At 40.4% G+C, this 27,920-nt stretch overlaps 1 protein-coding gene across 3 annotated transcripts in view; it reads right to left on the reverse strand.

Moving 5' to 3' along the window:
* The window catches only part of COG7 (component of oligomeric golgi complex 7), an 86,560-nt gene that overhangs the window by 39,484 nt on the left and 19,156 nt on the right, over positions 1-27,920 (reverse strand). For all 3 annotated transcript variants that reach the window (XR_007519558.1, XM_049903039.1, XM_049903040.1), the window contains exons 7-10: positions 19,469-19,667; positions 11,984-12,111; positions 10,689-10,843; positions 1,475-1,591 (exon numbers count right to left, since the gene is read on the reverse strand). Coding sequence is in view for 2 of the 3 variants with exons in the window: in XM_049903039.1 (XP_049758996.1) it covers positions 1,475-1,591; positions 10,689-10,843; positions 11,984-12,111; positions 19,469-19,667 (599 nt within the window). In the remaining variant the exon portion in view is untranslated. The remainder of the gene's footprint in view (positions 1-1,474; positions 1,592-10,688; positions 10,844-11,983; positions 12,112-19,468; positions 19,668-27,920) is intronic.

The following is a 27,920-nucleotide window of genomic DNA, read 5'->3' on the forward strand; positions in this document are numbered from 1 at the left end:
AAAATTACTAGTGGTATTAAGGAAAAAAAATTTCTAGACTGTTTTTTCATTTCAGCCTAATAGAATAGTAAGGTCCCCTCGGTAGTGCAAGTGGTTTGCACTTGACTACTAACCTAAAGGTTGACAGTTTGAACCCAGTGGTGCCATGAAAAAAAGAAAGGCCTGGCAATCTGCTTGCATAAAGATTACAGCCAAGAAAACCCTAAGGAGCGGTTGTACTCTGTAATACACATGGGGTTGCCATGAGTCGAACTGGACTCAGTGGCAACAGGTTGGGTTTTTGGTTTAATAGTATACTTGTTAGGCCACTTGGGAGCTGGCAGAACCATAGTACAGCAGAGAACACATGCCCAGTCCAAAGGAACCTCAGCTACCCGTGGATTACAGCCTTGTGCGAATGCAGGCCTAGTGTTGCCAGAACTTCCAGTTTTTTTAGTTGATGTTAGAAACTTGGATTTTCATGTTAAATTAAGTCTGGTTTTTAAATGTTGGCAACTAATGCACACAAAACATGTCCAAAGGTCAGATCCATATACAGGCAGTCTCCACTCCCCGGCTGGATGTATCTAGGCCCAAACCTTCTCAGACCACTGCCAATGACACTCCCTCTGGGCACTGGGGTTGGGGCAACCTATATGCCCACAGGTTACACTGGCTACTTCAGAGTCTGGCCATCAACAGGCAGCTGGTAGGGTCAACATTTTCATTGCCCTTTGAAGGCCATCTAAGGTAGCTTACCATTTAGTACTACGGTTCTTAGACCCAGAAACAGGATCCCATCAGCTGTGCGTTCTCTAAAAGATAAGCTCTACGTCATTTTAGGTCTGTAAAAACCATGAGGCTGAGGGGAAAAAAATCTCAAACCAAATATAAAACATTTAAGTCACCAAAGAAGAAGAGTCATCCATAATTTTCTTTTTAAGCTTCTAAAAATATTTTAAGAACTACAAGGGTCTTTTTGGTGTTGCTTGGTTTGGTCTGGCTTTGGGTTTATTGGCCTGTTTTTAGAGTCTAGAGTATCTGCTTCAAAAAAAAAGGAAAACCAGGCATTCACAGGCACTGAGGGGGAGACTGTCCCTCGGCAAAGTCCCTTCTAGAAGGTCATTTGGCAGCATGTTATGAAAAGCCAAATCCAATTCTATGATTTATTTTTTTCAAATCATGGAATGTTATTGCTTAATAGGTACTGAGTTTCTGTTTGGGGTGATGAAAATGTTTTGGAAATAGACATTGGTGATGGTTGCTCAACAAGGTGAATGTAATTAATGCCGCCAAGTTGTACACGTGAAAATCGTGGCAGTGGAAAATTTCATTATACATACTTTAGCACAATAAAAAAAAAAAATTTAATTTAAAAAAGCACTGAAAAAAAAAAGTGAACCCCTTCTAAACACATGTTATTTTTTTATACTATATAATGCATGTTTATGCTTACTACATTAGGTACAGGCTTAAACTACAACCTCCACTTTACCTAATGGAGTTCTGAAAAGCTGTCCAGTCCTCGTGAAAAAGGGAGTTGGGAGGAATTTCATCCAGCTTGCACTTCTTACGTATAGACTGGAGGGTATTGGTGAAATCAGACACATACCTATGGGGTAAGAAAAAAAAAAAAGAAAACAGGGATGTCATCATAAACTCCTCAAATCTAAAGGCACCTGGAATCATACAACTTTGGACAAACTGCTAATAATAACCTTGAGAGTGTCTTTAGAGGCTCTTACCGAGAAGTGAAACTACTTGTAAACTTCTGGCCACAAAATGATCCTTCTCTGTCTGGCAAGATTGTCTCTTTCACCTGGCAGAGCAGCTTTGAGAGAGATGCACAAGATGAACAGGAAGACATAGCCACTAAGTTGACTCTGGTGACTGATACGGTGAGAGATGACGCTGGTAAATTCCCCCTCATCCTAATAAATGCATTCTTTGGAAGCTGGTTTGAAGAGCTATTTTAAAACATCACAGTCTCACAATAATATCCTGTCACACTGGATACTGTAAAGCAGTTCACTGACATTCAGGATACTTTTGCAGCATTCTGTTGTTAGGTGGCATGGAGTCAGTTCCGACTCATAGTGACCCTATATACAACAGAACGAAACACTGCCCTGTCCCGCACCATCTTCACAATCATTGCTATGTTTGAGCCCATTCCTGCAGCCACTGTTATCAATCTATCTTGTTGAGGGTCTTCCTCTTTTTCGCTGACCCTCTACATCACCAAGCATGATGTCCTTCTCCAGGGATTGGTCCTTTCTGATAATGTCCAAAGTACGCCATTCTCACTTCTAAGGAATATTATGGGTGTACTTCTTCCAAGACAGGTGTGTTCATTCTTCTGGCAGCCCATGGTATTTTCAATATTCTTCATCAACACCATAATTCAAAGGCATCAATTCTTCTTCAGTCTTCCTTATTCATTGCCCAACTTTCAAATGCATATGAGGTGACTGAAAATACCATGGCTTGGGTCAGGTACACCTCAGTCCTCAAAGAGACATCTTTGCTTTTTAACACTTGAGAGAGGTCCTCTGCAGCAGATTTGCCCAATGCAATATGTCCTTTGTTTTCCTGACTGCTGCTTCCATGGATGTTGATTGTGGATCCAAGTAAAATTAAATCCTTGACAACTTCAGTCTTTTCTCCGTTTATCATGATGTTGCTCACTGGTCCAGTGGTGAGGATTTTTGTTTTCTTTATGTTGAAGTGTAATCCATACTGAAGGCTGTAGTCTTTGATCTTCATCAGTAAGTGCTTCAAGCCCTCTACACTTTCAGCAAGCAAGGTTGTATGTCATCTGCATATCACAGGTTGTTAATGAGTCTTCCTCCAATTTTGGTGCCGCATTCTTCTTCATATAGTCAGGCTTCTCAGAGATTATTTGTTCAGCATACAGATTGAATAAGTACAGTGAAAGGATACAATCCAGACACACACCGTTTCTGATTTTAAACCATACAGTATTCCCTTGTTCTGTTCAAATAACTGCCTCTTGGTCTATGTACAAGTTCCTCATGAGTACAATTGAGTGCTGTGGAATTCCCATTTCACAATGTTATCCATAACTTGTTATGATCTACACAGTCAAATGCCTTTGTGTAGTATAGTCGATAAAATACCAGCAAACATCTTTCTGGTATTCTCTGCTTTCAGCCAGGATCCATCTGACATAAGCAATGCTATCCCTCGTTCCACGTCCTCTTCTGAATCCAGCTTGAATTTCTGGCAGTTCCCTGTCGACGTATTGTTGCAACCAATTTTGAATTATTTTCAGCAAAATTTCATTTGCATGTAGTATTAATGATATTGTTCAATTAATTTCCACATTCTGTTGGATCACCTTTCTTTGGGATGGGCACAAATATGGACCTCTTCCAGTTAGTTGGCCAGGTAGCTGTCTTCCAAATTTCTTGGCATAGACAAGTGAACGCTTCCAGGTTGCAACCATTTGTTGAAACATCTCTACTGGTATTCCATCAATTCCTGGAGCCTTGTTTTTCGCCAATGCCTTCAGGGCAGCTTGGACTTCTTCCTTCAGTACCGTGGGTTCTTGATTATATGCTACCTCCTGAAATGGTTGAACGTCGACCAATTCTTTTTGGTACAGCAACTCTGCGTATTTCTTCCATTCCCTTTGATGCTTCCTGCGTTGTTCAACATTTTGCTCACAGAATCATTCAATATTGCAACTCGAGGCTTGAATTTTTCTTCAGTTCTTTTAGCCTGAGAAATGCCAAGCGTGTTCTTTCCTTTAGGTTTTCTAACTCCAGGTCTTTGCACATTTTACTATAATAATTTACTTTGTCTTCTTGAGCTGCCCTTTGAAATCTTCTGTTCAGCTCGTTTACATGCAGCCTTCTAAGCCCCTGGATTCAGATTAAACAGCCAAATTCCATGGCAGGCAAGAGCCTAGCTTTAATGGCACAGGAGCATGAAATGGGATTCAAAGTCAGACGACCCTCCCTCACCCAGACTGTGGTGTTTGCTCTCATTGTACACCACGTACTTTTCTTTCATAGCACCCGATGTGACTATAAATAGCTTAGTTAATATATTTGTTTACTATTATTTGCCACTGGCAGACTATAAGCTCTGGGACAATAGGACTGTGCCTGTGTAGCTCATAATTGCATCCCCAGGACTTAGCACAGAGCTGGGCATGAAGCAGACACCCAGAAATAGTTCCTTAATGAATGAAAGACTTGCACTGAAGCCTTGGGCAAGTACCTAGATGTCTTTGGGCCTCAGTCTCCTCAACTTTGAAATACAGTTAGTGATGTCTTCTATATTGCCTCACAGTGTTGTTGTGAGGATAAAATTAAACAGACGAAGTAATAGACATACAAATTCTCTGACAAGTATAAAATGAATGCTGATGTGGGATGGTATTGTCTTTTAAGAATGTAGAGTTCTTGGGATATGAACAAACAAAAGTGCATGTCCTTGGGAGGCTGAGTGTGTGTCCCTGGTGAAGAGGACTAAGAGGGGGGCCATATTCTCTGAAAGCCAAGAGGCCCCCTGAATACCTATGACATCTGTGTGCATCGCAAGAAGCCCTACCCCTCTCCCTTCCCAAGCCAGGAGTTATAAGTGAGGAAGATGGAATGTGATGACCCAGGACGTGGCCCTGAAGGGTAAGTGTGAATTGTGGAGAGGAAGGCCACTCAAAGAAGCAAGTGGAAGAAGCTGTTCAGACCACTCCATTAACTACAAATGATACTGCTGCTCCCTTTACAAAGTCCTTAAGGCTCTCAAGTTCAAAACTACGAAACCAAAATTCCAACAGCACCTTTCCCTCACACCAAGAGAGGTGGGCTGCTTTCTTGGAGACTTAGCCCTGGGAGGAGAAGGAGGCTGGGCCTCAAGGACACACTGACAGGGGAATGTTGGAGTACCTAACTGTGCTTTAGCTGTAAGAGGTTGAAAAACTGTGCTGCCATCCTGCAACTATTACAAGTATGTATAAGGAGAACATGCTATCCAACAATCCACGTGTACTGCAGAAGCTCAGGGAACAGAGGTCCCAAGATGGCGGGAGGGCCAGTTTTTTCCAGCCAGGGTTCCCAGGCACAGCTGTATGCAAATGCTTGTTATATTCCATTATCCTTCACTTCAGGATTCCAAATGGACCTATCACGAAACCTCATAAGAAAGTGTGACTTTTATCACATCGCTTTTATCCCAGGATCCTCCAATTCTCTCTCACAATAGACATTTCCAAGTGTCTACCATGTGAGAAAGGAGCCCTGGTAGTGCAGTGGTGAAGTGCTCAGCTGCTAACCAAAAGGCTGGCAGTTTGAACGCATGAGCTGCTCTGCAGGAGAAAGATGCGGCAGTCTGCTTCCATAAAGAGTTCCAGCCTAGGAAACCCTGAGGGGCAGTTCTACTGTATCCTATACAGTCTCTATGAGTTGGAATTGACTTGATGATGGCAACAAGTTTGGTTTGGTTTCTTTGGACCATGCGAGAATCACCGTGCTCAGAGCTTTCATGGCCTGCTTTCATTTAATATTCTCGACCACTGTGGAAAAGAGACACCATCTCCAGTTTACTCAAAGAAAAGACACGAAGACTCAGAAAGGAGCACTAACCTGCCCAAAGTCCCAACTAGTAAGTTGGTCCAACTCCAGAAACCACTCTCCCATCATAACTTTAAGGCCCCTAGTTCTCTAACCACCTGGTTGGCTGCTATATTCTATGGTTCCACCCTACTTTGTATTAGGTCAATCTACTTCTGCCTCCCATGTGTGTTCCATCCTTCCTACCTCTGCATTCCTTGATGCCCTTCCCCAACCCCTCCCCACTACTGAACAGTGTCCCATTTCAACCCTGCTCAAATTACCTTCACGGTGATTTCCCTCACTAGTTTTATAAGCATCGGTCATTTCAATAACTTGAAAATCTTCCTTAGAGGAGACCTGCTTTCATCATATATACTTTTGTACAGCTTGAATGTTTCCTGTAGATATGTACTATGTTTAAAAATGAAGTATCAAAATAACCATCCAGAAAAGTCAGAAGTATCTTGATACATGCTACAATATGGATGGAGCACGAAGACATTACACTGAGTGAAATAAGCCAATCACAGAAAGACAAATATTGTATGATCACACTTATATAAAAAGACAAGAACAGACAAATGTATACAGGACAAAGTTTCTTAGTGGTTACCAGGGGTGGGAAGGAGGGGAAAAAGGGGAGAGGGGGTCATTGCTTGTGGAGTACTGAGGTTCGGTTTATGGTAATGGAAGAATCATATTGAGTAAGGGTGGTTGCACAGCCAATTAATGTAATTGCTGTGAATAAAGCTGTACACTTGTAAAACACTGAATTGGCAAAAGTTGTGTAACAGATATATTTACAAATATATGTATATTTATATATTAAGAAAAAAAGAGTAGCTGCTGAGGCTGCTTATGTATAAACAAATACCCCATGGGATTTGGTTCCTTGGTCTGGAGGTTTAGGGTCATGGGTTCATGGGAAATCCTGGTTAACTGGCCTAATAACATCTTTAGTACTTCTGGTCTACCTCCTAGTTTGCTGTGTAGTGCCTGGGGTCTTAAAAGCTTGCAAGCAGCTATCCAAAGCACAACGATTGGTCTCTATTCACCTGGTGCAACAGAGGAAGGAGGAGAATCAGGGATAGGAGGAAGAAATGGAATATGTAGCTAATTCCCTCCATGAACAACTGCTTCCTTTGCCATGAGACCAGAAAAACTGGATGGTACCTGGCTACCATTACAGAACATATTGATATAAGTCTATAGAAGAATCCTGATCAAGAGGGGGAAAATGCAGCACAGAATTTCAAATTCTCATGGAATCCGGACTCTCCTGAGCCACCGAGGCTGGAAGAACCACCAAAACTATTGCCCTGAGATAATCTTTAAACCCGAAACCAGAAATATCCCCTGAAGTCTTCCTAAAACCAAACAATAGTTTGGTTTTAACTAGTAAAGAATGTCTGCCTTGAGCATTTTTCTCTTTTAAGAATAATCTATATGGGATCAAACTGACAACAGCAACTCAAAAGATTAGATAAGATTCTTAGGGGGCAGCAAGTTAATGGTAATAAGGAAAGAACAACTTAGAAAAAGAGGGTTGAGAATGATTGCACAACTCAAAGAATGTAATCAGTGTCACTGAATTGCACATGTAGAAACTGCTGAATTGGTGTATGTTCTACTGTGTATATTCTCAACAATAAAATAAATTCTTAATAAATAAATAAAAATAAACAGAGACCCAGAAATAAGAAATTACTTGGTGAAGGCAACAGAGCAGGAACAGAACCCAGTCTCCTGAGTCTTAGTCTAATACTGTCTTCTACATCAGTGGTCTCTGAAGTGGATCATGTGTGCATGAGGAGATGGGAGAAAAAAAAAGTATGTATTTGTGTATTCTAGTCTGGTATAATTTCTAGTTCCTTGTAGATTATATCAACACAGCATATTCCTTAACTAAAAAAAAAAAAGTAAAAATATAACTAACATGAGCTGGGAGAAGCAGGGAACAAGAGAAAGAAACCGTGCTTAAGTAAGCTCAGTTGCTCACCTTGCACAGCGCAGAGTCAAGAGACAATATTTAAAGCTGATTTAAAAAAAAAAAAAAATCTTGTTTAAAGTCTGGAGGGAAGCATTAGGAGACTGAAACCGGAATGTCCAAAACTGGTTACTTCTGAGGAACAAACCTAAGTGCACAGGTGATGCAGAAGGCTTGCACTTTCTTATACTTTTTGTATTTTTATGACTTACTTCCGAAGCATTCATTTCATTATTTTGTAATAATATTTCTAGATCTCAAAAAAAAAACAAACAAAAAAATTATTTCCACCCACAAAAGCCTGGTTGGTGGCAGCGAGAGAAAGAGGCAGTATTTTATTTGATTAAACTTGTCACTGATGTTTCTTTTTACAGGAACACATCTGGGCTCATCTGGATACACCTCTGCCTGTGAACAGGGCAGTCCTTCATGCCCACACCTCCCTTGGTGAGATGCTGCTGCCTACGGCCTTCGGTGACTGAGTGCCTGAGAACACTGGGTCCAAGGGCCTTAGGGAAACTCAGGGCCCACAGGGACGTTCTCAGTATTTCTGGAATGACAAGAGCTCTCTAAACGTACCACAGCAAAAGGGCATTCAGTTCAATAAAAGGAATTTATCAAGACTCAGGGCAACTTCATTCTGGAACAAGCTATCAAAGGAAGGTCTCCTGGAGAGCATAAGAATGTATTTGTCCATAAACCAGATAGTGGGGCATATATCCTCCTGAGGGCCTTTATACCTCAGTTACACAGGCCAGGGAATCCAGTCAGATATTACTTGCTTGCTTGCCTCTTTTCCTTACTAAACCTACCTTTAGTTCCCCCTTCTTTCTTTTTTTTATAACAGTTTTATTGTGATACAATTTCACATGCCAAACAATTCACCATTTAAAGTGCAAAATCCAATGGTTTTTAGTATATTCACAGACTCGTACAACCATCACCACATTCAATTGTAAAACATTTTTATCACCCTGAAAAGAAACCCATCTCCTCACAACTTCTCCTATCCAGTCCCATGCAACCACTCATCTCATTTCTGTCTCTATTTGCCTATTCTGGACATTTCATATACACGGAATCATACAATATGTGGTCTTTTGTGACCAGTTCCTTCCACTTACATAAGCAGAGCTCACGGAGTAGTTCTACTCTGCACATGTGAAGTCGCCGTGAGTCAGAATCAGCTCGATGGCAACAAACAATGACCAGTATGTTTATATTGCTTTTTCACTTATATTTTTAATTACACAAGAAATATATGAACATATGCGTCTTTAAAAAAAATTATAAAACAGAAAGAAAAAAAATTAAAGAGTAAGCTAATTATATCAGGTGTACACTTGAGATTGTGTTGGCAACTCTTGTCTGGAGGGGGGATGGGAGGATAGAGAGAGAGGGAAGCCGGCAAAATTGTCAAGAAAGGAGAGACTGAAAGGGCTGACTCAAGACGGGGAGAGTAAGTGGGAGTAGGGAGTGAGATGTATGTAAACTTATATGTGACAGACTGATTGGATTTGTAAACGTTCACTTGAAGCTTAATAAAAGTTATTATAAAAAAAAAAAAAAAAAAAAAAAAAAAATTACAAAGCTAAATCCCCTATGACCACCATCCCCAAACCCTGTCCTTTTCTATCTCCTCAAAGATAATCAGTGCTTTGAATCTGTAACCTAACCTTCCACATCAGTGTTCAGCAAACTTTTTCTGCAAAAGGCCAGATGGTAAATATTTAAGACTTATGGGTTATAAGATCTATGTCACAACTACTCAACTCTGCCTTCATGGTGCAAAAGGAGCCACAGACAATAGGTAAATGAATGGGCGTGGCTGCATTCCAATAAAACTTTATTTATAAAAACAGATGGCAGGCCAGATCTGGCTCGTGAACTGTAGTTTGCCTACCCCTATTTTATAGGGATATATAATGCATTTTAAAGTATTAAAAAAGTAATCTAGGGTAGGGGTCACCACTGGTGTTTTTGTAAATAAAGTTTTATTGTAACACAGCCACGCCCATTTACTCATGTATTGCCTAAGGCTGCTTTCATGTTATAAAGGCAGAGTTGAGTAATTGCCACAGAGACCATATGGGCCCACAAAACCTAAAGCATTTATTATCTGGCCCTTTGCAGAAAAAGTTTGCTGAACGCTGCTACTGAAAACATGACCAGTTTTTAAAAAAAACTAAACTTGCCACGGAATTTAATCCAACTCATAGTGATCCCATAGGACAGAGTAGAATTGCCCCATAGGGCTTCAAAGGCTATAAATCTTTATGGAAGTAAACTGCCACATCTTTCTCCCACAGAGCGCTGGTGGGTTTGAACCCCTCCCTGACTTTTTGGCTTAACCACTGTGACACCAAACCAAACCCATTGCCGTCAAGTCGATTCCGACTCAAAGAGACCCTATAGGACAGAGTAGAACTGCCCCATAGAGTTTCCAAGGAGCGCCTGGATGATTTGAACCACCGGCCTTTAGGTTGGCAGCTGTAGCACTTAACCACTATGCCACCAGGGTTTCCACTATGACACCAGAACTCCTTATCTAAGTGTTAGACTCTATATATTATTCTGCAACTTGTTTTTTTTCACTCAGCAATATGTTTTTGAGATCTATCCACGTTGATATGTGTAGATATACAGTATCGCTACATAAATAACGTGCACCTTCTATGTTTGTTTGCCAACCATGCCCTTCCCCACAAGGTATTTTTGTCAGCACGCTATGCTAATTTTTTTACAGTAACGTGAAAAAAAGAATTGGCATAATGGTGCTTGTAAAAATACCTGTCAGTGGGGTGCTTGGTTGGCAAACAAATGTAGAAGGTGCATGTAATTTGTGTAAAAATACAGTAATTAATACTAATAATACTGCTGCATAGGGTCCCCTCATTTGAATATAGCCGATCTTATTTAGCCATTGTCTAACTGATGGACATTTCAATGGCTTCAAATTGTTTCACCATTACGAACAACACAATAATTAACATCCTTGAGCGTGCCTTCATGGGCTCAGGTGCAAGTGTCTGTCCAGGTTCATGGCAGAACACAGAACACATGTTTTTATTTTTAATTGGGTAAATACTGCCAAACTGCCCTCCAATCGGTGGGCCCTATCCCACTCCCCGCGGCCTTACTTGGCAAAGAGAGATTTCAGGGCTGTCAGCAGGCCACAGGTCCCCAGGCCGTTGGTGAATCTGATGCATCTGTCAATGGCTGTGGACGCCAGACCAAACAGCTTGTTCACAGAGTGGCTCAGCTCTTGGACACAGTCAATTACTTCCCCGTGCTCCTGGTCAGCAAACACAGACAAACAAAAGCCGCATCAGACTCGAGAAGGCCTGAATAGATAATATCAAGGTGGGGGGACCTCCGAGCCTCCATGAGGTAAAATCACTTAATAAAGATGGCAGAAACAGAACTACAGTCCCCAAACCGCGACAGCTCTCAGAGAGCCTGAGCCAGGGGAGGACAGTCTAAGAGACCGGTGAGAATGCAGAATTTAACTTCTAGCAGAAGAGCACGGTCAAATGTCTAATTCAAATTATATTTCTCATTTCTTTCCTCTTTTTCTGTGATTATTAAGATGACATCTCTCCCTTTTGCTCTCATGTAAGGAATCAAATTCTCCGTATGAGACACTCCCAGAGACTGTACTGGAAGGAAAAGGCCTCCTTAAGGGGCAAGAATGTAACTGAGGCGGTACAGACTTTCTAGGTACATCCCTAAAAAATCAGTTCTTCAAGGTCAATTCACCTCATATAAGAGGATCTTAAAAAAAAAAAACTAAACCAAATCCATTGCCGTCAAGTCAATTCCAACTTAAAGTGACCCTGCAGGACAGAGTAGAACTACCCCATGGGGTTTCCAAGGACCGGCTGACGGATTAAAACTGCCAGCCTTTTGGTGAGCAGCAGAGCTCTTAACCACTGCACCACCAGGGCTCCTTAGATGACTTGAAAACAAAATATATGAAATTGAAATGACCTCTATTCCCCCCTGGTGACCTGTATTCCTCTCTCCCAGCCAACCTGCCCTTACAGCACTGTCCAGGAATGCTAAGCATCTGTGCCCACCTACGTATCTTCCTTCAGGGAAAAAAAAAAGCCCACGCTAATAAGAAATTAGCTAAACCAAGGGAGATAATCAATTTATCTCCCAACGATTTAATCCTCTCTTTCTACCAGACTTTTTTGGAGGATTTTAAACAGAAAATTGACAGCATTTCTGTGATCTCATTTTTCATTTGGGTTGAAGAGCCTATGAAGGCACCTTGAGCCTACTTTCTGCACATCTGATCCCATTTTTTCACATCTGATCCCACCTCACACCTTCTCCAGTGCATCCCACCCCCAACCCTTTGTCAGACATGGCCTCAACAGTGGCAAACAGAGAATAAACCTAAAGGGCCACTGGCAGCACGATGACATACCAGCGGCACGGCACTGATCTGGATGAGGAGGTGGCTCTCTTCCATGTCCCCATACTTCAGCTGGTAGGGCCTGTACGGACCATACACTGCGTCCACCAGCTCCGTAACTTTCACCAAGTTGTGCTCATCTTTAGGAAATCAGAAATTGAAAACAATGAACAAACGACCTTAAACTAAGTGCTGGAAAACAAGAGAGGTACTCTACCAGAACTTGTCTTGTGCTTCATCACTAGGGGTCACTACATTTTGTTAGGACTGAATTATGTCCCCCTGCAAAACATGTGTTGTAAATCTTAACCTCTATGTCTCTGGTTATAACCCCATTTGGGAATGGGTCATATTTGTTATATTAATGAGGCAGGATTAGTGTAGGGTGTATCTTGAGTCAATCTCTTGAGAGATTAAACAAGGGAGCAGAGCAGAGACTGAGGAAGAGAGATGCCAAGCCACATGAAGGCTGCCCAGGAGTGGAAGCTCGGAAGAGACCAAGGACCTTCCTCCAGAGTCGACAGAGAAAAAAAGCCTTCCCCTAGAGCCAGCACCCCAAACTCGGACTTCTAGCCTCCTAAACTATGAGAAAATAAATTTCCGTTTGTTAAAGCCATTTACTTGTGGTATTTCTGTTACAGCAGCACTAGACCACAGCGTCATCTACCCTGAGACCAGAAGAACTAGATGGTGCCTGGCTACCATTACCAACCATTCTAATCAGGGCCACAACAGATGGACCCTGATAGAATGTGAGAAAAATGTACAACAGAACCTCAAATTCCTCAAAACAAAAACTCAGACCTACTGGACTGGTGGAGACTGTAGGACTGCACAAGACTATTTTGCCTAAGATACTCTTCAAACCCTTAATCAAAACTAACCCCTGGGATCTTAAAAGCTTGTGAGCGGCCATCTAAGATATTCCACTGGACTGACCCCATTTGGAGCAAGGGGGGATGAACAAAACCAAAGACACAAGGGAAAGGTTAGTCCAAAGAACAAATGGACCACCACTACCACAGTCTCCACCTGACTGAGTCCAGCACAGCTAGACAGTGCCAAGCTACCACCATGGACTGCTCCAAAAGGGATCACAACAAAGGGTCTCAGACAAAGCTGGAGAAAAATGTAGAACAAAATATTAACTCACCAAAAAAAAAAAAAAAAAAAATGACCACACTTACTGGTCTGACAGAGACTGGAGAAACCCCAAGAGTACGACCCCCAGACAGGCTTATAGCTAAGTAATGAAGTTACTCCTGAGGTTCACCATTCAGCCAAAGATTGGACAGGCCCATAAAACAAAATGAGACTAAATGGGCACATCAGCCCAGGGGCAAGGACAAGAAGGCAGGAAGGGACAGGAAAGCTGGTAATGGGGAACTCGAGGTCGAGAAGGGGAGAGTGTTGACAGATCATGGGGTTGGCAACCAATGTCACAAAACAGTATGTGTATTAGTTGTTTAATGAGGAACTAGTTAGCTCTGTAAACCTTCATCTAAAGCACAATAAAAAAAAAAATAAACAAAAACTAACCCCTGAGGTCACCTTTTAGCTAAATAACAAATTGGCTCAAAAAATGATGAACATCACCTGTAAGTACTGTGCTCCTTTAAAAAATCACCTCTATGAGACCAAAACAGTCGACAATTACTTTAAAACAAAGATGAGAATGTAAGTGGGCAGGGAAACTAGATTAATGGAAACAGAACAACCAAAATGGAAATAATGAGGATGTTCACATATTGTAAAGAATTTAACCAGTCACTAAACAACTGTGTAGCAACTGTTGAATGGGAACCTAAATTGCTGGGTAAATCTCCACCCAAAAAAAAAAAAAAAAGCACAATAAAATATTATTTAAAAAGAATTTCTTAAAGTGATAACCCTCATCAGGATCAGGTTCAAGAACTGCCATGGGGAAAAGTTTCCCCATGAAGAACATTTTCCATCTCCAGTCTTCCTAGGACTTTATAGGAATAGGATACTCCACACATTAGGCATCCCAGAAGTTTCCATATTCAAATACATCAAAATTTAAAAAATGGTTTGTACCAAACATTTTAATGTACATATTCTATGACACAGTAATTCAACTTCTAAGAACTATTCCAAAGAAATTAATAACTATGCAGAGATAACACTCTGTATACAAGGATGTTTACAAAATCATTGCTTGCAATCACAAAGTTCTAGAAACAGCCTTATACCTCCCAACAGGGGATGGGTAAACACAATAGCCTACTTGCTGATCTCACATCTTTATGGCCTCCTCCAATCCATCTTCCAAATGGAAGCTAGAAAAATATTCCACAAACAGAAATCTAACCACAATATTGCCCTACCTTGTAGTAATTGTCACTGCTCTTAAGTTAGAGCCCAAAATCTTTTCCATAGCCTACAAAGCCCCACATGGTCTGATCTGAGGAGGCTAGAGAGGGTAACACTTGAGAGTGAAGGCTCTTCGATCAAAGCTCTACTTCCTAGTTAAATGATTGTGTGTGAATGATTAACCTTTCTATGCCTCAGTTTCCTCAACTATAAAATGGGGGTAATAATGGCATCAATTTTATTAATAACTATTACCCACTCTAGCCTCCTGAAGTCAGACCATGTAGGGCCTTGCAGGCTATGGAAAAGATTTTGGGCTCCAACTTAAAAGCAGTGACAATCACTACAAAATAGGGTAATACTGTGGTCAGACTGGGTAAATTATTATATGTCTAGCATGTGGTAAACTCTCAATAAATGCCAGCTATTTTTATTATTACTTCTATAGCCTCATCTTTCTTAACTCTCACCCTAGCCTCCAGCCTCCTCTCAGTTCCTCAAAAGCACCATTTTCCCTCTGGTCATACGTGAATTCTTCTGCCTAGAAGAGCCTTGTTCTTTCCTATCCGTCTTCATCTAGTTAGCTCCTCCTACTCCTCTTCTCCACCACCGTTTGTTGTAACGTGGTGGCTTGCATATTGCTATGATGCTAGAAGCTATGCCACTGGTATTTCAAGTACCAGCACAGTTACCCACGGACACATTTTAGAGGTGCTTTCAGACTAATACAGACTAGGAAGAAAAGCCTGGCCATCTATTTCCAAAAACTAGTTAATGAAAACCCTATGGGAGAGGAAAAAAAAAACACCATGGGTCACAACAGAATATTGTCCAATATACTGCTGGAAGATGAGGCCCCTAGATTGGAAGACACTCAAAATACACAGTAGCCACAACAATGGACTAGAACACACCAATAATTGTGAAGATGGAGCAGGACCAGACAATGCTTTGTTCTGTTGTGCACAGTGTGGCCATGGGTCACAGCCGATTCAGTGGTGACTAATAACAACTCCTCCTTTAGTACTCGCTCAGCTCAAGCCCACCAGTCTCCATCATCTTTCTTTGTTTATATACTCTCCTAGAACCATTTTGCTTTTCTTCAAAGTACTTATCTCACTTTATAACTACACATTTATCAGTGAAGTTATTTGATTATCTCTCACTAGAATATGTCATATGAGAGCAAGGACTATGTCTGGTTTTGCTCAGCATTGCATCCTCAGCATCCAATACCCCAGAACTAGCCCACTTTTAGTTAAATGAATAAATCAGTTAAATACATTTTGACCTATCCACAATACAGTCATGAAAAAAATTGTACATATATGTAAAAGACACACACACACACTGTTGGGAACCAGGAGTCTCACTATAGAAGAGAAAAACAAATCAGAATGGCAAGTGATAAAAATCTGGTGGTGTTAGATTTTATTTGGAAGTATCAGTATAAACGGGCAATCTTTTAAATATGCATGTCCTACCTCTGTCCACAAAAAAGGCCCAGATGTAATAACACCCCAGCAACAATGAGCACCTCTAGTGCCTGTAAGTTGGTTTCTAACTACCATGTCCCACTAGAAGAAACCAGGATTCCTTGGAAGAGTGACTTTTTTCAGGTCCATATGACAGGAAAGTACAAGATGTTCCTGGAAGATTTTGTGCCAAAATAGGAAGGAAGCACTCATAGACTGCTAGGGATGTGTCAGAGAGATATAGGAGCCAACCATACAGGGTGCCCACTGACCAAATTTGAAATAATTTGAGCATCAAAATGAATGACAATAATGGACCATAACACATTAAATGAAAAAAATCCATGAGTTCACAGTGATATTATATAGAGAGAGAAAGGGAAAGCTCTTCTTTATAAAGGAATGCCAGTCAACAAATGTAGACTATCTTATGGTCAACAATGCAAAATGTATTCAGGTCTGGATTATCGATGGATGCTAAAATAACTGGGTACATGTTTCTTGGGGAATATACTTGTTACTCATTAGTTACAAAGGCAACTTTACAATGGAACAATCTGGCAGACACAACATTAACCAAGTGATTAATCTAACCCATCACCGGGGACTGGAGATTCTGTGTCTCCTGATGGGATGCAATGAGAAAGTACACGTCATCATCAGTATAGTATTATCCTTCTCAAGAACGTGCAATCTAATCCAATCACAAGGAAGCCATCAGACAATTTGAGACTGTTGGGTTGGGGACATTCTATAACAAAATTACCCTGTATTCTTCAAACATATCAATGTCATAAAAGACAAAAGATGAGATGATTTTTTTAGACTAAAAGAGATTAAAGAGGCATGATAACCAAATGCAATGTATATATATTGATTGGATCGGGATGGGAGGGTAGGTGAAGAAGCAGCTACTAGAAACATCTGTGGAAAAAAGGGGGAAATTCGAATATGGATTGAATATTAGATGATAACACTGAATTAATATTAAATTTCTTGGGTGTGGTAACGGTAATACAACATTCTATTAAAAATACATTTAAGTGCATGCATACACACACACACACACAGACAAATCTGGATATTATGTCCAGAATCAAAAATGTTATTACTGGATGGTAGGTTGAAGGTGATTTTCCTCCTTTCTTGTATTTTCTAGATTTTTCTAAAATGAACGCATACTGTTTATCACTTATAATGTCAAATTAAACTGTTTTAAATTTTTACTTTTCACTGCATAATCTTTTATGTCTTCTGAATTGTACCATGCGCATGTATCAACTATTAAAATAACAGAAAATCGTAAAGGCAAAATAACCCCCACCCAGTGCCATCGAGTCGATTCTGACTCATAGCGACCCTATAGGACAGAGTAGAACTGCCCCATTGAGTTTCCAAGGAGCACCTGGCGGATAGAACCTAGAAAATACATCTGTGATATCTGATAAACAATGGGGGGAAAATCCTTACTATACAAGGATCTTTTGAAAAAATACAACCAATTTTTTAAGTGGTTATTTCTATCCAGTTATTTCTTTCATTTTGGGCTATCTACTTCTCTATCCTAAATTTTTATAGCATGCACTTTTGTTGCTTTTTATGATATATGTAAAAAGACAGTTATATATTTTAAATAAATTACTTATAAATTAATTGGAAATCAATAAGTTCCCAAACAGAACAGGCAAGAGAATAAGCAATTCAAAAGAGAAAAAAAAAATATATTTTTATATCTTTCAAACTTGTTATTAATCAAAGAAATAAAATGATACATCACTAATTGTCTAAGAATCTGGAAAATTTCGAGAAAAAACATAGAGCCTAGAGCTGGTGAGGGCAAGGGGAAATGCCAAGGGTGGGAACTAACAACAACATTGACAGGCACAAAAACAGGAAGAAACTTTCTAAAGGGCAAGGTATGACAAAAATCTTTATGACAAAAATCTTTAAAATGTTCATTTCCAAGAATTTCCAATTTTGAAATTTATCCTAAGGAATAAATAGTTTGGCTCAAAAATTAATGTGTAAGATTGTTCATAATAGTCTTATTTATAATCTAACCCATTACTGTTGAGTCCATTCCAACTCATAGCGACCCTATAGGAGAGAGCAGAAGTGCCCCATACAGCTTCCAGGGAGCACCTGGTAGATTTGAACTGCCGACCTTTTGGTTAGCAGCCATAGCTCTTAACCACTACGCCACCAAGGTTTCCTTATTTATAACAGTGGTTAAAAAAAAAAAGATAGTAAACCACAGTTATAAAGTGGCTGCCAAAAATCCTATTTTAGAAAAACATTTAGTGACATTAGAAAACGTTCACTATATTGAGTATATAAAACTGTATAGGCCCAACATTTTTAAATATGCATATGTATTTGTGAAAAATGTGTATTTATGTTTGAACTACTGGAAGAAAAAGTAACAAAATGTTGACAGTGGCTCTGAGTGATGAAATTATGGATATTTTAACTCTCTTTTTAATTTTTACTTCTTGAGGTGTATTTTCCAAAGTACTTTCTAAATTAAAAAAAAAAATCTCTTTTTAAAAACTTCAAGTGGAATCATTAAAAATCTATACCCCCATGGCTGACTAACAATACATTTCTCTATCTGATCCTTGAGGGGGCGGCTCTCTTTTCTTCAATAATGTCCACCAGCAGTCGGAGGAATGCAACCTATTCCTTGCCCCAGCTTCATTCTACTCTGCTCCAGCAGGATGCATGGCCTTAACACCCTTGAACCATTGTGACAATGGCATTCTGGCCTTAACACCCTTGAACCATTGTGACAATGGCATTCTGGCCTCTGGAAGCTTCCCACAACCACTGTGCCTCTCCCACAACAAGGCCTGACGAGAGAGTGTGCCGAACCACTGCATGAATCATCAGGAACCCGAACAGTAAACACTCCCTGGAATGTCCAGGCAATTATACCCAAATGTAATTAAAGCGTGTAACTATTAAATACACCGAGTTAGTGACACACACCAGCCAAACGGCAGAACAAGGCCTTCCTGATTTCCTGATTTGACAGCAGCATGCGTCACAAGGTCTGTGTTACTTAAAAATGCATGATGCTTTTTAGCAGAGATGGGGAAGCAACTGGGAAAATGGAACACACCACACATTGTTCACCCAAATGACAGTAAGGAGTGCTTCGCTCTCAGACGACATCTGAGGGAAGCCCATTCTCTTTATATCTTTCATCCTAGCGCACCTCCCCTGCCCTGAAAAACTTGCTGTTGCCCCTTCAAAAGGCTCCTTTCACCTACTTCTGCGCTTACACTTACTTCTAGGGTTGAACTGTCTAAGCCTTTATGATGACTTGAAAGGAGGAGAACACTACTCTCGCAGCGTAACCTGCTGCCAGTGGGTTACCACTAATGTCTATTTACCTCACTGCTAAGCCTGCTCACTCTCTAAGCCCCTATAGAAGTGCCCATCACTTCCCCGAGCGTGCAAAGCACAGAGGCAGCACTGGTTCTAGGTAAACATATTAAACAACAACTACTTCCGTAATGGCAATGCTTTCAAGGACAAGGCTCCGATATCTGTTGAGGAAGAAAACACCGATCCATTGCATTTCTATAAAATCAGTCACCTGAAAAGGCAAACAAACCCAGAACCTACAAGCCTCAAAGAGGGCGAGTAAAGACAAGCTAGAGAGCCAGGAGGAAGGAATGTTTACGTAGGTGGGAGAGCAGTGCCATCTCCAAGCCCTTGGCAAAGTGGGCGGTAGTGTCATAGAACTCCAGCAGTTTAGTGAGCTCCATCTCGGGCCCCGCCCTCTCCACGGCTGAGCTGAGGCAGATGGGCAGCGAGGGCACCAAGGCCCCCAGGGTCTGAATCAGCAGCACTGTCACCACCTCATGGGGATTCTTGAAAACCTGCAGTGGGAGAGAGGTCTCCGCGTTAGCACAAGGTACCAAAGAGGAGCACAGCTTCTAAAGACAAACTCTGTCACTGAACAGTTTGTAAAGAAACTGTCAAATAGGAACTTCATTTACTGTGTAAACTTTCACCAAAATCACAATAAAATACTATTTAAAAAAAAAAAAAGACACAGTCTCCTGAATCGTTCAAGGAAATCCCCCGATATCCGAAAAGTATTCTAGTCATGAGCTACAAACTTAAAGTTGTCCTCACTGCAAACGTGAACACACTCAGAAAGTAAGGCAAGGCTTACAACTTGTCCAAACAACTGGCTATTTCCTGTCTACCACTGGCCCCAAGGGCCTAGCTATTTTCAAATCTACCAAAGGCTTTCATGTGGTATTTAATGGTCACCAAAAATCGGCTAGGGAGAAGGGTGAGATGACAGAGCAGAGTTTGGGGCCTGGGAGGTGGGGAATGAAACAGAACTAAAGAAGAGCAATTCACTGACTCAGAGTTAGAAGGGCCTTTAAGTACCTTCTCAGACTGGCCTGCACCTACCTCGAACCTACCTCTCCTCTTGACACAGCTCTTCAGTCAAGATGGATCTTTCATTCTTTTTAATACTTTTTATTTTTTGTTGTTGTTGAAAATATGCACAGCAAAATATACACCAATACAAGTTTCTACGTGTACATTTCAGTGACATTTATTACATTCTTCAAGTTGTGCAGCCATTCTTACCCTCCTTTTCTGAGTTGTTCCTCCCCCATTAACAGTAACTCATGGCCCCCTAAGGTTCCTAGCTAATCTTTTGAGTTGCTGTTGTCAATTTGACCCCATATACATAGATTTTAAAAGTGTATAATGCTCAAGGCACACATTCTTTACTAGTTAAGCTAAACTATTGTTTGGTTTTCAGAAGACTTCAGGGATATTTTTGGTTTAAGGTTTAAAGATTATCTTAGAGCAATAGTTTTGGTGGTTCATCAAGCCTCCATGGCTCCAGAGTGTCTGGATTTCATGCGAATTTGAAATTCTTTTTTGCACTTCCCCCCTTTTGATCAGGATTCTTCTACAGAATCTTTGACCAAATATTCAGTAATGGTAACTGGGCACCATCCAGTTCTTCTGGTCTCATGGTAAAGGAGGCAGTTGTTCACGGAGATAGCCTCACATCCCATTTCCTCCTCCTCTTCCTGATTCTCCTTCTTCCTCTGTTGCACTAGGTAAACAGAGACCAGTTGTGCCTTGGATGGCTCCTTGCAAGCTTTTAAGACCCCAGGCACTATACAACAAACTAGGAGGCAGAACAGAAGCACCAAACACATTATTAGGCTAATTAACTAGGATGTTCCATAAAACCATGACCCTATACCTCCAAACCAAGGAACCAAAACCCACGAGGTATTTGGTTGTACACAAGCAGCCTCAGCAGCTACTTTCTGTTGTTGTTGTTCTTGTTGTAAATATATCTGTCACAAAGCTTTTGCAAATTTAAGTTTTTACAGGTGTACGACTTATTGACAGCACTTACATTAACTGGCTGTGCAACTCTACCCTTTAATTAATGCAATTTTTCCATCACTGTAAACTGAAGCTCAGTACCCCATAAGCAATAAGCCCCTCTCTTCCTCCTCTCTCCCACCCCTGTTAACCACTAAGAAATTTTGGTCTCTATACATTTTCCTGTTTTTGTCTTTTTATATAAGTGAGGTCAAACAATATTTGCCCTTTTGTGATTGACTGATTTCACTCAGTGTAATGTCTTCAAGCTCTATCCATAGTGTAGCAGGTATCAAGACTTCATTTCTCCTACTGGTTGGGTAGTATTCCATTGTATGTACATACCACATTTTGTTTATCCATTCATCTATTGATGGGCATTTAGGTTGTTTCCACCTTTTGGCTATTATAAACAGCGCTGCAGTGAACACTGGTGTACAAGTATCTGCTTGAGTCTCTGTTTTCAAGTCTTTTGGGTATATATCTAGAAGCAGAATTGCTGGGTCACAGGGTAGTTCTATTTTTAGGTTTTTGAGGAACTGCCACACTGTTTTCCACAACAGCTGTACCATTTTGCATTCTCACCAACAACAGATAAAGGCTCCAATATCTCACATCCTCACCAACATTTGTTATTTTGGTTTTTTTTGTTGTTGTTGTTTTATCCTAGCAGGAGTGAAATGGTATTCCATTGTGGTTTTGATTTGCATCTCTCTGATGGCTAATGATGCTGAACATCTTTTTAAGAGTTTGGTGGTCATGTGAATGTCTTCTTTGGTGAAATGTCAATTCAAGTCCTTTGCCCATTTTATAATTGGGTTAGTTGTTTTCTTGTTGTTAAGTTGTCAATTTTTTATATACATTTTGGTTACTAACTTCTTGTTGGAAATATGGTTTCTGAAGATATTCTCCCAGTTGGTAGCTTGCCTTTTCACTTTTTTGGTAAAGTATTTTGATGAACAAGGGTTTGGATCTTTTATTCTTAAGGACTACCAGGAATAGTCTATCCAGAGTCTTTCAGGTTATAGACTCTCTTATTCATTGAGGGTCTTTCTTACCATCCCATGTATTATAGATCTCTTGGAAAAAACCTAAGTAATATACAGAGTTCCCTGTGTGTGTGTGTTGGGTGGGAGGGGGTTCTCAAAGACCCCCAGTGCTGATACAAATGCCTTTATATTACAACACACTTTAAAGATGCACAAACGTGAAACAAGATGTAAGAACTGTTCTTAAGCAACTGTAAGGCAAAAAAGGAATATAAATTCAAAAACTATAAAACCAACAGAATTCAAAACAATAGGACAGGTAATGATGATGTTCTGCTGCAAATAAACACCCTTTTTGGTCATTACTGTGGTCTGAATGCTATAGTACACGTCCTTTTAAGTTGGGCATGCCTATACTACTCTAACCACCTCTCTTTATTCACACTACTAAGAAAATGTCCTTTCTCAAGTGGGCTATGACGTTAAACAGCTTTAACTTGGCACCACCATTCATATCACATAAGCAACAAGTACTTTCTCGTTAGTCTCCAGTGTAGCTGTAACACCATGCACCCACTGAAATCACTTGACAGCAACTGGTTATAAGGTGGTCATGCACATAATCCAAAGTGTGCTTATGTCTTTTTCTAAGATCATCACTGAAATGGAAAACAAAAATTTTTAATTCTCATAGAGAACTCACAAAACTTCAGTGGACACCTGCTTGGTTTACGAAACCCTGTGTTAGACTCTTGGAGCCTCCCAGCTGGAATGTGAGAGGAAGAAACAGAAGAATGGACCAAACGAAACTGACAAATGACAATATGGCCAAGCAGCCAACAAGGCTCCAATCTGTATTTCCTGAGCAACAGTCTTCCAACTATTTACTGCACGTTACTGTTAGATGAGCCACTCTCACTTGGGCATCAACAATTGGAATTCGTATTTTCCCAATGGCCTTCCCAGACCTGTTTTCCTTCAACTATTTCTGCTGGTGGACCTCTATTCAACCAGGAAGAAAATCTTTCTGACTTTTTGTTCTTTCACTTCCTGTTATCAGTTAGCAGGTCCTAACAGCTCTTCATTCTCGAACTGGGTACCTTTCACTACATTGCCATCACCATCCTACAGCGGGCAAAAGGTTCGCACCCTGTCTCCAATCTTTTCCTCAGCAATTCGCCTTCTACATCACCACTAAAATGATGATTTTTTCATGTTATTTTAAAAATTCCTTTTCTATTTTAAATTTTTAAATATCACAAGGTTCACCAATTATTAATATTTTGGCACATTTTCCCTTCTTTCTCTTTCTAAACCATTTGAGAATTAATCGCTGGCATCATGACACGTTAAGGAGATCTGGTGGCGCAGCAGTTCAGGGCTCAGCTGCTAACTGAAATGTCAGCAGTCCGAACCCACCAGCCACTCCAGAGGACAAAGATGTGGCAGTCTGCTTCCGTAAAGATTACAGCCTTGGAAACTCTATGGGGCAGTTTTGCTCTGTCCTATCAGGTCATATGTGTCAGAATCGACTCAACAGCAATGGGTTTTGGTTTGGTTTGGTTTGGTTTGGTTTGGTTATCATGACACATCACACCTAAGTACCTCAGCATGTGCCTCCTAAGAACAAAGGCACCCTCTTATACAACCACGATACAATTAATCATGCTTAACCTTGATGCAATACCATTATCTAAAACAGTGCAGGTTCAAATCTCCCTAACTGTCCTTTTAATGTGCTCAATAACTTTTTTTTTTAATCATGCAGAATCCAATCACAGATCATGCGTTGCATTTAGCTGTCATATTACTTCAGTCTACTTTAAAAGACCCCTCCAGTTTTTTCTCTTTTGTGGCACTGACATTTTTAAAGAGTCCAGGGCAGTTGTTTTACAAAACGACCTTGAATTTGGATATGTCTGTGTATTTCTTCATGAAGCATTCAGGCTGAACTTTTTTGGCAGGGAAATTACATCGGTGATGTTTTGACACCAAAATATACTTAAATCAGTAATGTCATCATTCGCTCTACAGCTCCAGATCCTCACCAGCTATGTGAGAAAGTCAAACCCTGTGGTCTTGAATTCAAAGTTTCTACTCCACATCTATATTCATCTTCCATTAGCTGCACCGTCGCCCAAACATGCCAGTGTAAAGAGAATCGGAACTTTAGACACTGCCCAGTCCACCTTCTTCATTTGACAAAAGAAACATCTTACTGTGAGAAGGGAAGGAGGTGAAAACTATGCCTGCCTAGAAAAAGAAATACTGACTCCTCCCTTTGCATTTTAAGAAAGGACTAGGCTTGAGTACCTACTTCGCTCTTATCTCCTATTTATACGACTGGGGGAAGGAAAGAGACTAAACAGCTCCAAAGTTCAGACTGGCTGGTCAACCAAAACTATCAAGTCATACCCAGGACCTTCAGTGGCATTTTTAAAATGCATGTTTCAGTTAAAACATACTGCGTCCCTTATGGAAACCCTGGTGGCATAGTGGTTAAGAGCTATGGCTGCTAGTCAAAAGATCGGCAGTTTGAATCCACCAGGTGCTCCTTAGAAACTCTATGGGGCAGTCCTACCCTGTCCTATAGGATTGCTATGAGTCAGAATCGACTGGACAGCAACAGGTTGGGTTTAGTTTGGTTTGGTTTGGTTTGTGTCTGTTTTACTAGGAGATTTCCCCTTTCCTTTAAAGTGACCTGGCAAGAAGGGACTCACTGGCCATTGGCCAAAGAACAACCAAAGTGTTCACAGACCATAAGACCAAACTTACCAACTAGGGCTGCAGAGTTAACTTAAATAGCCCATGTAAAAACAATTTGACCCTACTTCACATTATACACAAAAATTAATTCAAGATGGACCACAGACCTAAATGTAAAAGCTAAACAAAGCCTCTAGAAGAAAATACGGATGATACCTTTACAATTTGGAGGTAGGCAACAGATTCTTGGACATAAAATCCAATAACCATTAAAAAAAATTAATCAATTAGGCTTCATCAAAATCAAAACTTCTACTCGAGCCACTGACTAGAAGAAAATATCTATAAAAAAATATCTTACAAAGGACATGTATCCAGAATATACAAAGAACTCCTACAACTCAGTAACAAGAAGGCAAACAATCGAAATTTTATACATGGGCAAAAGATTTGAACAGATATTTCATAAAGGAAGATGTAAATGGACAATAAGAACACGAAAAGGTACTCAACATCCTTTGTCATCGGAGAAATGCCAATTAAAACCACAATGAGATACTGATACAAACCGACCGGAATGGCTCTAATTCAAAAGAACTGACGATGCCTAATGGTGGCAGGGATGTGGAGCAACTAGAACCCTCACGCACTGTTGTGGGAATGTAAAATATACTACCACTTTGGAAAAAGGCTTGGCACTTTTTTTTTTTTTTTTAAATATTTAAAAAAATTTCTTTATTGCCTAATTAAGTCAAAGTTCACAGAGCAAATTAGTTTTCCATTCAATAGTTTGTACATGAAGTATTCCATAACATTGATTTCATTCCCCACAATGTGTCAGCACTCTCCCCATTTCTGTCCTAGCTTCCCTGTTTTCTTTCATCCTGATTTTGTGTCCCTTCCTGCCTTCTCATCTTTGCTTTTGGGCAAATGTCGCCCTTTTGATCTCTTATAATTTGTCATTGTAAGGAGCGTGTTCCTCTCCAGTATTATTGCTTATTTTATGAGCCTGTCTATGGTTTGGCAGAAAGGTGATCTCAGGGTGTGGCTTCAGTTCCAGTTCAGAAGTGTGTCTTAGGGCCATAGTCTTGGGGGTTCCTCTAGTCTCTGTCAGACCAGTAAAGTCTGGTCTTTTTTTTTTTTCTTTATTAACTTTTATTGAGCTTCAAGTGAACGTTTACAAATCAAGTCAGACTGTCACATATAAGTTTATACACACCTTACTCCGTACTCCCACTTGCTCTCCCCCTAATGAGTCAGCCCTTCCAGTCTCTCCTTTCGTGACAATTTTGCCAGCTTCCAACTCTCTCTATCCTCCCATCCCCCCTCCAGACAGGAGAGGCCAACACAGTCTCAAGTCATCACCTGATATAATTAGCTCACTCTTCATCAGCATCTCTCACCTACCCACTGTCCAGTCCCTTTCATGTCTGATGAGTTGTCTTCGGGGATGGTTCCTGTCCTGTTGGCACTTTTTTTTATAAAACTAAACATACACCTCACCTAACCTATGATCCAGTAATTTCACTCCCAGACATTTACCCAAGAGATATAAAAACATGTGTCTACAAAAAGGCTTATACAAAAAGGTTCTAAACTGCTTTATTCAATAATAGCCCCAAACTGGAAATAGCCCAAGTGTCCATTAATAAGAGAATAATAAACAAGCAACGGTATACTCATGTAACGTGACTGTTATTGCTGTCGTTTGCCTTCTAGTCTTCAGCAATAAAAAGGAACAACCTCTTGATACACACAACAGCATGAGTCAATCTCAAAAACAGGGTGAATGAGAGAAGTCTTTTCAAGCGAACATACACTGCCTGATTCCATTTACATGAAACTCTCGGGCAGGCTAAACTAATTTATGGCAGACAAAAATAGAACGGTGGTTGCCTTCAGGGATGTGAGCACAGGGATTGCCTGGGAAGGAGCATGAGGGAACTCCCCAGGGTGACGGTAACATTCTGCATCTTGATAAGGGATTGGCTTACACCAGTATCTGCATTTGTCAACAAGAATGAAATAGAATATTTAAGATCACTGCATTTTACCACATGCAAATTTTACCAAAAAAAAAAAAAAAGTAAATGAAGATTGAACTTGAGTGAACATGTACACTGTGAAGTGAATGAAGACTGCAACTCACTTTGAAAAGCATAAAAAAATAAGATGGGTTAGAGAACAGACAGAGGCATGGATAGATTAAAGTTGTTAGTTACTGTCGAGTTGATTCTGACTCGTGGCAACCCCATGTGTGCACAGTAGAACTACTCCATAGAATCTTCAAGGTTGTGACCTTTCAGAAGCAGATCACCAGGCCTGTCTCCCCAGGTGCTTCTGGGTGGGTTCAAACCACTAACCTTTCAGCTAGCAGTCAAGTGTTTAACTGTTTGCGCCACCCAGGAACTAGATTTTTAAAATGTGTAAGTAGTAAAACGTTCACTGTAGAACCTAGGAAGTGGGTATATGGGTGTTCACTATACAATTCTTTCAACCTTTCTGTATGTTGGAAGATGTTCATAATTAAATAAAAAACCAAAAAAACAAACCCAGTGCCATCAAGTCGATTCCGACTCATAGCAACCCTATAGGACAGAGTAGAACTGCCCCACAGAGTTTCCAAAGAGCGGCCGGCAGATTCGAACTGGTTAGCAGCCATAGCACTTAACCACTATGCCACCAGGGTTTCCTCATAACTAAATACTGGAGAAAAAAAAAAATCTGAAAGGCACACATTTACTCTGGCACTTTTGGTCTTCTTTTGCACTGTACTGAGCTTAGGAGATGACAACCCACTCGTCATGCTTACATCCTGGAAAAAAAAAGGGTCATGTGCCAAAGGCATAAATGAGCATAAACTCATGCCTTACAAAATTTAGGATGAGACCCAGATAGCAGTCTAAGAAGTCTAAGTCCATTTTTTTAGATGATGGAGAGCGTTCATATGTGTGAACATGAGCTGTTTTTATCTTCATGCTGCCAGAAGTAGTAGAAGGGGGAGGACACCTAATGAATATGGATGGACAGGGTCCTTGAAAGTGATGATCACATCAAAGCTGGGAA

The sequence above is a fragment of the Elephas maximus genome, chromosome 12, assembly GCF_024166365.1.
Source record: "Elephas maximus indicus isolate mEleMax1 chromosome 12, mEleMax1 primary haplotype, whole genome shotgun sequence".
NCBI lineage: Eukaryota > Metazoa > Chordata > Mammalia > Proboscidea > Elephantidae > Elephas > Elephas maximus.